Source organism: Dunckerocampus dactyliophorus, chromosome 5 (assembly GCF_027744805.1).
Source record: "Dunckerocampus dactyliophorus isolate RoL2022-P2 chromosome 5, RoL_Ddac_1.1, whole genome shotgun sequence".
Lineage (NCBI taxonomy): Eukaryota > Metazoa > Chordata > Actinopteri > Syngnathiformes > Syngnathidae > Dunckerocampus > Dunckerocampus dactyliophorus.
The window spans coordinates 4,302,726-4,315,782 of NC_072823.1; the positions used below are offsets into that span (position 1 = coordinate 4,302,726).

The 13,057-nt window shown below is 41.0% G+C and overlaps 1 protein-coding gene across 1 annotated transcript in view; it reads left to right on the plus strand.

Moving 5' to 3' along the window:
- Positions 1-8,108, plus strand: part of cdh13 (cadherin 13, H-cadherin (heart)) — a 337,156-nt gene extending 329,048 nt beyond the window's left edge. Inside the window, exon 15 of the mRNA XM_054775680.1 lies at positions 3,632-8,108. Within this exon, the coding sequence (XP_054631655.1) occupies positions 3,632-3,639 (8 nt within the window). The 3' untranslated portion in view covers positions 3,640-8,108. The remainder of the gene's footprint in view (positions 1-3,631) is intronic.
- Positions 8,109-13,057: the final 4,949 nt, after the last annotated feature.

A 13,057-nucleotide genomic window follows, 5' to 3' on the forward strand; every position in this document is an offset into this window, starting at 1 on the left:
CAAACATTACAACTTTATTTTGTTTTGTTTGTTTCTCATAATATTACGACTTAAAAAATAACTTTTTTTTAATATGCTACTAAAATTACATTATTTTTCTTCATACGTTAGTTAGTTAGTTAGTTAGTTAGTTAGTTAGTTAGTTAGAGTTAGTTCTCGTCAAATCACAATTTTTTTCTCATTAGAATGCATTTGTTTTCTCTTGATATTTGAACTTTATTCTTGTAAAAGCACAGCTGTTTTTCCATTTCTGCTGTTGTTTTTTCTTTGCTTTATTTATTTATTATATGTGAATAAAATCATGCAATTATGATTTTATTCACATAATATTTTGACGTTATTTTTCTAACATAACTTTTTCCACAACCAAATTTTCAAAAAAATTACAACTTTAATAGTAGCTTTGTTTGTTTTTCATAATATTACAACTTTAAAAAATGACGTCTTTCTTTAAGTTTCCAACTAAAACGACGTTATTTTTTATTGACTTGATTTTTTTTCGACTTTTTTTTAAATTGCATTTTTTTTCTCTCAATATTTGACTTCATTTTTATAAAATTACTGCTGATTTTGCCTTTTTCTTTTTTTAGTTTTCGTGTTTTACTGGTAAAATGTGGGGCGGGCCACAAATGGCCCCCGGGCCACACTCATTTGCACATTGCTGTGCTGTAAATGAATGTGCTATGACTATTTCATATTGGGCTCTAAGTGATGTTATTTTCCGCGCTCTCACATCAGATTCGGTGAATACGTACTTCATGATCTGGTAATGTCGCGTCACATTTGCACTTTTGACCAGTGCTACAGTTTCAGATCATAGGAGCGGTTTGGTACTGGATTCTTGAATATATATAATGGTCCGTCCATTCACTTTTAAATGTTGGCTTTTCTCTATCAACATTTCTTACTTTTGATCAAGCCATGGTTCTCTCACTCACTTCAAGCAAGCAAGTAAACAAACTGTTTCATTGGCTGATTGTGAGTGACGTCACCGTGTGTGCCCTCACGTAACCGTAATAACTGAAGCAATTACGCCCGCAAACTGCTGAGCATGATTATATGTTATCATTGCCTGTGAATATTCTCATTTATCCAGGTCATGATATTCTCAGGGCATTCAATCGATAGCAAATTGACTGTTCAGGTTGTCTTAGAAGACGTTTCGCCCCTCATTCGAGCAGGCTTCATCAGTTCATGCTCAAAGACTAGGTGGGCCACAGCAGTCAGACTACATAGGACAGCGCTAGTCTAGTTCATGCTCAAAGACTAGATGGGCCACAGCAGTCAGACTACATAGGACAGCTCTAGTCTAGTTCATGCTCAAAGACTAGATGGGCCACAGCAGTCAGACTACATAGGACAGCTCTAGTCTAGTTCATGCTCAAAGACTAGGTGGGCCACAGCAGTCAGACTACATAGGACAGCGCTAGTCTAGTTCATGCTCAAAGACTAGATGGGCCACAGCAGTCAGACTACATAGGACAGCTCTAGTCTAGTTCATGCTCAAAGACTAGGTGGGCCACAGCAGTCAGACTACATAGGACAGCGCTAGTCTAGTTCATGCTCAAAGACTAGGTGGGCCACAGCAGTCAGACTACATAGGACAGCGCTAGTCTAGTTCATGCTCAAAGACTAGGTGGGCCACAGCAGTCAGACTACATAGGACAGCGCTAGTCTAGTTCATGCTCAAAGACTAGGTGGGCCACAGCAGTCAGACTACATAGGACAGCTCTAGTCTAGTTCATGCTCAAAGACTAGGTGGGAGACTCAAAAGACTCAGTCATTTAGCCTCTAAGAAATAAAAAAAAGCATAGCCACCTTGGTTTCAGGTGGGTCCATGACCATCATTACATCTGAATGGGATGCTAATGAAGGTGATACCACCCAAATGACCATGGTTGGTGGGCAGAGGCCCCGCTTTCCTGTACCCTAACGACTGTCATTTGACACCACTAAAGAGCCAACCTTTCCTGTCTGGACCTGCCTCTCCTTAGAGGATAAATAGACTGGATCTTGCAACAAGCTCTCAGACTAGAGCTGTCCTATCTAGTGTGACTGGGATGTGTCCCACCTAGTCTTTCTGAGCATGAACTGATGAAGCCTGCTTGGATGAGAGGTGAAACGTCTTCTAAGACAACCTGAGCAGTCCAGTTGCGATCGATTGAATGCCCTGAGAATATGTTATTATGTTTCCCATTCACTTTAATTGGTCACGGATCCTTAAAGGGCCATCACTGGTCCGTATCTGGGCCAAGGTCCGCCATTTGGTGATGGCTGTATTAGAGGATCTCATTAGAAAAAGAAACTGCTGGTAGGACAGAGCAAACATCTCACCCGTGAGCTCAGCCATTTTCCAACATGTCACACTCGACGAGGGAGACGAGGAGCAATCGATAAACTCTCATATTTCAAATCATAGTGCAGTGTGGGCTTGTGTGTACGTCTGCCCGTTGTGTCTATAGATAGGACTGTCTGGGTTGTATCACATCTTGATCTGCTGTAATTCCATCTGTAGAGACAAATTGACAGATTACAGCAGAACACCAACCGACATGCACACACACACAGCTAACGACACTGCCCGTCAAGGATAACCAGAAAGTTAGCTCATTCTTAAATGTAAAAAAAAAGTATTAGTACAAATCTATGAAGGAACATGCATTTGTGGGTTGAACAGCACAAATTTGAGAATGAATTCAGGAATGTTACTTTGCAGAAATTCACTTATCGTGGTCAGGTCTGGAACCAATTAACCGCAACAAATGAAGGATGACGGTATTAGCAATTTTCCCATGTATTCTTATAACAAACAGACTGTGTGGAAGAACCAAACACAGCCATAATAGCCAAGCACCTCCTCCTCATGCTGGTCACACACTGCTGTGGGATGGCATTCCACTCCTGGAGTCAGACAGCATTGTTGCGTTGGTCACTCAAGCACAGACAGCACACACAAGCTGATACCCCAAGTGTCCAATTGGGTTGAAGTCAGGCCACTCCATTCTTTCCAGTCCCAAATTGTAAGGGTAATCTGTGACAGACACCACTCTGTTGGGGGGGGGGGGACAAGCGTTGTCATCCTTGAGGATAGAGTTCAATCCCAGACTGTGGAGACCCTGTAATTTAAAATAGGGGTCAATCGCAGACAGGCTTAGAAGACTGAGCACATTTGACATGAGTGCAGTGCACATACTCAGTTGTGCTTCTCATCCCTCAAAAGCACGTTCTTAACAAACGGGGCATCATTTCAACGGGAAATAAAGAAGCTTTTCAGTGGTATAAAGAATTAAAGCACAATTTCACCAACTTTTTGATGTATGTTTATTAACACAAGCCAGTGTCCAATTAATCTTCACTGTTACTTCTGCAGGAGGATTAGTCTTGACGGCATCATAAATCAAAAGCTCGGTTTATGTTTGCACTTTAAACAAAGTGTTGATTGCTTTGAGTTGTATTGATTGAGGTGTCTGGGATTTAACAGTAAGGGGAGGCTGAGGGTTTCTGGGTGGACTCTTACATTAAATCCAATTGCTTAGATGCTGCAATTAGAGTGTCTCTGGTGTGTCCTCACTGAATATTTAATGACTGTCGTCTCTGATTCACTGGTGACCTTCGTTTCTTCTCTCACCAGGCCTGTAGCTTCTGCCAAATGGTCCTGTTTGCAAGATCGGAAAGCAACGACTTATCTCCCCCGCACATGACGCTGGCTTTGCAGAGAGAGGAGGAAAGAGGAGACGCTAGGAAAAGTCTTGACACCGTGAAAAATCAAACATGACAATAAACACAATCCCCACCAGCTCAACTGTTGTGGAAAAATCACTTATCTTCTTGCAACACTTGTCTCCCTTTCTTCATCGCTTCTTTCCTCACTCCTTTCCGACATCATATCCCATCATCTTTACCTTGTTTGACATTCTGTCCTATCCCCACCTTAACCCCAGATGCCATCGATTATTCAATCACATTCTTTTTTACACTTTTCACCCGAATGCATTCTTACATTGTCATACAGCGGGGGTCTGCTGGCAGCCTGGAAAATGTATCCCAGCAGAAGGTGCTGTTTTAGTAGATTTTGGGTGTGTCATGTCATAGCATGCTCCGGTATCAAGCAACCTGATTGGATCGTCACGTGCTGTCATTACACTTTGCATGTAACGCCATCAAACATCAATATCCCATTGATCAAATGTCTCACTGCTACTGATGCAGCGCTTTCCGTCGATACATTTTTATTGTTTAAGTGCCCATAACTGGCTAGCAACACCCATGGTAACCATTTCCAGACATACAACAGTAGGTGCAGCTGCACAATTTAAAGCGATACCAACAATAGCTGTACTGCAAATTCCACGTAATTGGACAATAACAATGCTAGAAGATATTATGCTTAATTGTGTAGAACAGCACTGCATCATACGGAGATATTTGTTACCGATGCGAAAAATACCTCTCAGTTTGTTGGCGTGCCGTTCTACACCACTCTTAAACTACATCAACAATAATAAAGATACCTCTCTGACTGTGTCAATCAAAATACTAAGTGTGACTCTTGAACTGGATCTCAGTCAGTTGAGTAAGTGTATCTAAGGAAGTGGTCATTGAGCGTACTGTATATTCAAACCAATGATGAGTGACTAGCACTGTTGCCTCACATCAAGGAGGCTTGGACTTCTCTGTGTGGGAGTTTGCATGTCTCCCCGGGTATTCCAACTTTCTTATACAATTCTCAAAACATGTATTTTAGTTACAGGCTTTAAACAGGTGTGAATATGATGTAAATGGGCATTTGTCTCTATGTGTCAACCCGGTGATTGACAGGGGATCAGTCCTGGCTGTTTCACCCTAGGTTACGTTCACACTGCAGGTTATGATGCCCGGTTCAGATTTTTTGTTAAACTCTGATCTTTTTTGTGGTCGTTTACATTGCCAAAAAAATGTGACATGTCCATGTGAATGCAAAACGTCCAGGAAGTGACGCACAACTTGGCACGCATTGCCGTGTGTTTACGGAAGTAAACATTGCCTCAATGTATGCTCTCCTTGGCGCGTTTGTGGCAATTTCAAAGATTTTGTACAACGGGAGTCAACATTTTTTTACCCAAATGATTTTGTGTAGATTTTGTGTGCGATTAAGAGAAAGAGGGTTAGACTTTTGGCTCTGGCAGCTCGTGGAGAACTTGCTGCGAGGCCTGTTCCAAGGAGCGCCGGGGTGCACGTCGGAGCCATGAGTGGTGGAACATTGACCTGAGCCGCTTCACGGACACTTTTTTAAAAGAATTTTCGAATGACGGGAAGAACTTTTTCCTATATCGGTGTGTACCTTTAACCAAGTCCCACACGGCAAAACTCGTTATTCGATGACGTGTAGGTCGGATGTATACAACCCCAGGAGGATTATCAGCACAAAACAGCCCCTGCTGCCATCGGCCCGTACAGGTGAGAAAGATTAAAACACCTAATGGAAGATACCATTCCACATTCATTTGCTGAGAAATTTGCATAATCTCCCTCCCCTTTGAGGGCAAAGTGCAGGTTTAGATTGCACTATTTAAAGTAAATAATTAATCATGGCAAGCTATACCACCCTCTGTGCATCCTGATTTGTATTGCATTTTTAACTGTTTTTTTTTACTCATTGATAATTTATTCTTAAGTATGTCAGCATTATTAATCCTTTATACCTGATTCCCTGACCAAAAAACAACGGGAATCTGGGAAACTTCACCTGCACTGTCCAGTATCCAGGTATTTTTTTTACAGTCACGCTGTTTGAATTTTTGGCTAAAAACTTAATGAATCGTTTCGGATCGTATCTTTCTAGATGAAACAATATCGTCCTTGAATTGTATCGGCAACCACGAATCGTGATACAAATCGAATCGTTATTGAAACCAACCATTACACCACTAGACCGCACCGTTCAGACTGCAGTAGATCAGATACATATCGCATTTCTAGCTACATACGAACAAGGCCCGAGTCGCATTTAAAAGAAATCGGAATTGTGATGTTCACCCTGGCATGAAAACTACGCCACTGATTTTTGCTGACTTTGGACTATCACCAAAGTCTTGCAATTTGACTTGGACTTTGACGTCAACAGTTCAGGACGTGACTTGAACTTTAATCTGATGACTTGATAATAGTTGAGATTTTCAGTGAATGTGTTGAGTAAAATGTGTTCCCATTGGAAGTATTCAACTAACGTGATCGTTATTACGCGATTTCCAGCAAGACAACATCTTTTCCCTGTGAATCAGTGAATGCATCTATTAATGTCCAATCAGGTTTAAGAACAAACAACGGATGTTTGGATTGCACTTCTGTGCGCTGACTAAATCCTGAACGCTCTGTCAACACTCTCTTTCTGTGACAAGTCTTGTCACACGAGTCTTATTTTATTTAGAAAATAAAACAATTCAAAACGCATTCATTATATTTGTCAATTTTAATAGAATTTTACATTCTTAAAATGGTGTTTCATTTGGGAGACACTAGAGAGTGCTTATGACTTGTAAGGACTTGAAAATTTCAAACCGATGACTTCGGACTCGACTCAAAATGTCTTGTCTTGATTTGAGACTGACTTGGAGTTGCACGTCTTTACTTGAGACTTGACTCGTGACTGCAGATTAAAGACTTGAGACTTGCAAAACACAGACTTGCTCCCACCTCTGAAGGTCACATCTGAGCACAAACATCAGCATTGACCTGCAGTGTGAACGTAGCCTTTGTCAGCATTAACCCTGGACAGGACATGCATGGGCGGACAAATGCTCCACATTCATCACTTCATCAGCCAACCAACCTGATTATTTATCCACCCCTTCATCCTTCTACTCCCTCCCCAGCACGTCCCGCCTCCCTTTCCTCGTGCCGACAAACACGGCAAAGGCTGAGATACTGTCCTGGAGGGCGTGGAGCTTTGGCTTTTTGATGTGTTCTTTTCTACTCTCAGCAGGCTATGTTTGATCTAGTTTCCCTGTTTCAGAGGAGAGATGCTGCCTGTTTCTTTGTCTGCAGTGGTCGTGGTCTTTTAGGACAAGGTGGTAGCCAATAAGCCTTTAAAAGTCGGAAACTCTGGAGTTGTTTCTTCGATTTACCTGTTTTTATTGCATTAGTTGTCATGGAGTGAAAACAGTATATCTTTATAGTAATGGTGTAAACCTTTAAAAAATACTATTATAAAAAATATTTTATTTTTTACCATTGTATAAATATACAGTATTGATTAACTTATGTACTTTGATTGCAAGTTATTTGGGTCCCCCACACAGTGAGTGAATAAAAGAAGATTTTGGGCTTTTTCTCAGTGAACTTGAGCACTATTTCTAATGCCATTGGTGTCAGTGTTGACTTTTCCATTGTAACATCTCTGCTGTTGCTTTTTTTAATTATCGTGATTAATTGCAAAATAAGAAATCTTGAGTTTTCGATGCCCATGTGTTTAGGTTGAAACGTTCCTCCCCTGTTCTCTCTCCATCTCTTTTACAAGTCCTAGGAAAGATGTTAAAGAAAACAAAGGATGTGTTTGTGGTGTGTAGTTGACGTTTTCTCTCCTGCCTGCACTCAAGAGACGGTTGAGTGAGGGCTCGAGTGGAAAGCAACCTCAAAGAAAAAGAAGACATTCTGAATGAGTTATGTCTGTCTTTTGCACTAATTTAATAAACCCGTTACTGAAAATGACCGTATGCTGCAGCTGTGCAATTTCTTTGTCTGATGTTGCAACTTAACAAATGCAGTGGTGTGAAAAAGTGTTTGCCCCCAACCTGATTTCCTTTGTTTTTGCATGTTTGTCACACTTAAATGTTTCAGAACATCAAACAAACTGAAATATTAGTCAATGACGACACAGCTGAACACAAAATGCCGTTTTTAAATGAAACTTTTTATTATTAAGGGAGAAAAACCTACATGGCGCTGTGTAAAAAGTGATTGCCCCGAGTCTAATAACTCTTTGTGCCACTTTTAGCAGCAACAACTGCAATCAAACACTTGCGATAACTTGCAAAGAGTCTCTTCCAGCGCTGTGACGGAATTTCTGCGCAGTCATCTTTGCAGAATTGTTGTAATTCAGCCACATTGGAGGGTTTAGGGGGCAAACACTTTTTCACACAGGGCCATGTAGGTTTGCTTTTTCCCCCTTTAAGAATAAAAAGTTTCATTTCAAAACTGCATTTTGTGTTCGGCTGTGTTGTCGTTGATTCATATTTAAATTTGTTTGATGATCTGATCCATTTGAGTGTGACAAATCAGGAAGGGGGCAAACCCTTTTTCACACCATTGTACTTATCAATTCAATTCAGCAGTTGCCAATGCATGTGTGGAGAATGTGTGTTCGGTGCCACCTCCAAGTATCGCGGCAAGCAAGCATGGAAGAAGCAAGCACAAGGTGAGTCGGAAAAATGGGACCTGTCATGGTTATGATGTAGAAAATAAGTAAATGGCATAAAGGCACGATGACGCTTCATCTGACTCACTACGCCTTCAAAACAATATCATTTATTATTTTTATTTCATTAGCGCTGACTGATTCACAGCTTTGCCAGCATTGGGGATTTTATCCTTCGAGCCCCTGTAAGTTATTTCTGGAAATGCCAATAGCAACCGTAATATCCAATAATAATGATACTAATATCCTCCATCCGCCATCTCCCACTGAGCCATTCCAACTCATTAATTCCCTCCTAGATGATCATTTAGCACCTATTAACACAGGATCCTTATCTGTAATGACCACTCAATTATCATTTTCACTCTCATTCGGCTCAGCCTCAGCAAGGTTAAGTAACGCCCTCAACCTGTGACAAATGTTGAATGGGCCATTGGCAGATATTGGTGGCAATTACGCCAGGAATATATTCAACCAGGCCAAAAGGCTCTTATATTTCCTATTCATCAGATGCTGTTTTCTGTCACCCTAAACTGCAGTGATGTTGAAAGACTTGCTTGAATGTCTCCCTGAGCTTTCAAAGCACCGCCGCTTCAAGTCTGCATGCGCGCACGCATTTAAATCTTTCAGCGTTCCATGAATCTGACATCTGCATGAGCTGAAATCCCTGTTTTAAAACGGTAAGTACCTGTGTGTGGTATTGAGGGGTGTTTATTTTAGTATGTACAGCCGTCCCTCGCCACATTGCAATTCAAGCTTCACTCTATCACAGGTTTTCAAAATTTATTAAGAAATCATCGCTGTTTCGTGGTTGACTACAGCCTAGATAGATAGATAGATAGATAGATAGATAGATAGATAGATAGATAGATAGATAGATAGATAGATAGATAGATACTTTATTTATCTCCAAAAGAAATTCATATTTGCAGCAGCTTTGCAAAAATGTCCTAATGTAATCACTTATAAATAAAACAAACAAAGCAAAATAGGAGTAAAATAAGAAAATGGAATAAGAGTATATAAATAAATATGTAACAGATTACTTCAATTTCAATAATACAAAATAAATAATACATAATAAATAATACATAATAAGTTAGTAATAAGTCCAGTCCTGTGTGTGTTTTACCGCTCCTCTCTGTTGTGTTGAAAAGTCGCATGGTGCGGGGCACGAACGGTCTGCTCGTGCTATCAGTGGAGCAGGGCAGTGATAGTAATCTGCCACTGAAACTGCAGTTCCGTCAGGAGATGATGCTGCGCATCGGGTGATGTGATTGGACGATTACTTGGCTGTAATGGACTGAGATCCTGCAGTGCCCGTAAGGCCGCTTTGACCAGGAAGACACATGTACAGGCCCGTCTGAAGTCTGCCAATGAAAACCTGAATGGCTCAGGCAAGGTTTGGGGTGGTGTGGGGGGTGTGATGTGGTTAGATGAGACCAAAATTGAGCACCGAGGCATCACCTGAACTCAGCGTGTTTGGAGTCCTTGAAAAGATGAACAACACAATCTCTACTGTCAAACATGGAGGTGGAAACAATCTGCTTTGGGGCTGTTACTCTTACCAGAAGTTTATGACTATGTCGTTTTATTGCAAGGACAAAATGACAAAAGCAGAGTGGGCGACATTCCAGGCATCACTGTACGGTCGATTGGTCGGAAAAACACATTTCATTTGGACTATAATTCCGTAAATGCTCCAATTATAGCTCGGGTGTTGATTTACATAAAGTGCAAAGAGGGTACAGCATTAATTGGAGCAGGCGATAATCGGAGAGAGGCTGTTAATTCTGAAATGCGAATATTTGATGTACAACAAGTTATTTTTTGGATCAAGTACCCAGTGAGAGAGGTGTTAATTGGAGCGTTTACAGTCTTGAGTTGAATTGTTTTGCTGTGAATTCCATGTAAAAATGAATGTGGATGAATCGTGGAGATTCCATGATTAAAAAGGATGTCGATGATGGCAAATTTGGCTGAAAAGCTAACCATGCAGAGAACAGATGGAAGGACACACTGAATTCAACAGCGCAATCTCTCATAAAAGCTGATCTAGTGTCAGTTTAGCTCAAAACATCTGTCTTGTGTCTCGTATCTTTCTTTCTGTCTTTGTCCAGACCGCTCGTCTCCGATTCCTCCCCTCAAGAGCAAGTATTCATTCTGCTTTATGCTCTTAATGAATTCGGCCAGATGAGCGAAAGACAAAATGCACTAAGGCCTGTGCTCAGATGAGGTGGCCTTCTTCCCCTCAAGCATGTTCAATGTGTTTGAATTAATGGTCTGCAATGAGAACATTTTTCTCAAGGTCACTTCATCCACACAGACTAGTATGGACACGTTGGCTCTCTCAGCTACTTTATTTCCGTCGTGTCTCCATGAGATACCCTTATTAAGCTGCTGAAACAATCTCCGGGTGCATTTAATTGGACAGCAAATTGTCCAGTATTAACCCAATTAAGGCAATATTGAGAATAATAAACTTGTCGTGTAAACAACATTTTCTGTTTGCCCTCACCTGCAGAAGGTCAAATTAGTCCAAACAACAACTGGATTAAGACGTGTTCTCTTCAATGCTGAAAAGGTCCACAAAATGCAAGGCTCGGAACCTCCATCGGAGTCTTTATATTTCTATATTTTCACACTTAGTCCCTTCCCTGGGAGTCTACTCGAGTTTGTCATTGATACAATGTCACTTCCACACAGCTCTCATTTTTTGTGTTCTCACAAAAAGGTGTCAAACAGAAGGCACTGATATGTAAATGAGGTAATAAAAGATTGGAGATGTCAGTGTGTTATGCCAATAGCCTGCCATCTGCCTGCATGTGATAGTGCATCATATATTATTACAGGATAAAGGGAAAAGTGTTGCGTAAATGATGAAAGCATCACTCATCAGCGTGGCTATAAAACAGTGCGAGGACGGCATATTGAAGAAAAGTTCCGAGTGGATTTTATGAACTTTTTCAGTCTTTGTTCTTGCACAAAGTGGATGAACAAACGGCTAAGCTCATGTTATGAAAGACTCGTGTACTCATATATTCTGTGTCTTAAAGTTTGGGGGAGAGACGAAGGCACATGCTGTTAAAAACCTTTCAGAGATCAAGGGACATTTTGTGCCATTCTTGTTTTTTTGGCTGCTTGCCAAAGGTATTAAGGTAGTACAAATGACATTTTTCCATCATTTAAGCGTAAGCATTTAAATTGGACTTTTGACTTTCAATGTTGAATTGTTACATTTGTCCACATGATGGCGCTACCTTTCCCATTCAAAGCATGCATGCAGCAAACTTTCTTCATTTTTTTTTCTGCAAGGGTGCCTTGCGACTAAAACGGTACGTGTGTATTCCTACTGGTGTTTCATTGTGTGAGTTTTGATCATTTCCACCTGACACAATAGAACTCGATGATGGTGACAATCACTGACTCTGAATCTGTTCTCAACTGCCTTACCTGGATAAATAAAGGCAACTATAGTGCGTTCAAGGAGCCCCGAACAAACTGTCTTTCAATATTTTTTGACTAATAATAGGCCGTAGTCCACCACGAAACAGCGATCATTTATTAATCAATACCTTTTTGAAAAACCGTGATAGCGTTGGGGAGCGATGTTGGGACGGTAACGTGCCGAGGAACGACTGTAATCACTTTTCTTCCAGCTGAGTATTGTATGAGTGACATATACACTGTGTTCCAAATGATTATGCAAACAAGATTTTAGTATCATAAACATACATTTGGGGTTTTTCAATGACATTCATGGTGGCGTTGTGTCTTTGGGGCTTGTTGGATCACTCATATCAATCTACTGTCATTGTCATCGCTAGTTTGCCGGGTGAGCCCAATAAAAAGAAAACTACTTAAAAATGATGTTTGACATTATTAAGCGTGCCTCAGATTTCAAGCAATATGGGAAAGAAAAAGGATCTCTCTGCTGACAAAAAAGCGTCAAATATTGCAATGCCTTGGACAGAGCATGAAAACATTCAATAATACACAAAAACTTTCGTACGATGAAGAAATCTGTGGCTGATTCAGATGACGGCCGGGATTGTGCTGACAATGGCAAAGGTTTCTGCCAGACAATTTTATGGAATCGAGAGAGCACCTGCTAAAAAGCCATTACAAAGCAGCAAACAGGTATTTGAAGCCGCTGGTGCCTCTGAAGACCCATCAACCTCAAAGTGTAGGATCCTCCAAAGGCTTGCAGTTATGCATAAACCTACTATTTGGCCAGCCCTAACCAATACCCACAAGCAGAAACGGTCGCAGTGGACCAACACATACATGAAGATTACATTTCAAACGATCCTGTTTACTCATAAGTGCAACCTTGGGTGGTCCGGCGGATGAAGTAGAGCATGGCAAGCATATCTCAACAAGGCTGTGATGTCAGCAAGGAGGTGGCTGAGTCATCTTTTGGATTGAAATCATTGGGAGAAACCTATCAGGCCCTTTATGGTCATTGAAGGTGTGAAAATGACCTCAGCAAAGTATGCAGAGTTTCTGACTGACCGCTTTCTTCCATGGTACAATATGAAGAACGGTACCTTCTGCAGCAAAATGACCGTCATGCATGACAATGCACAATGGTGCAAACAATACCTACCTCTCTGTGATTGGCTGATATGGGCAAAAAAGGAGAGAAACTCATGGTTTGGCCCC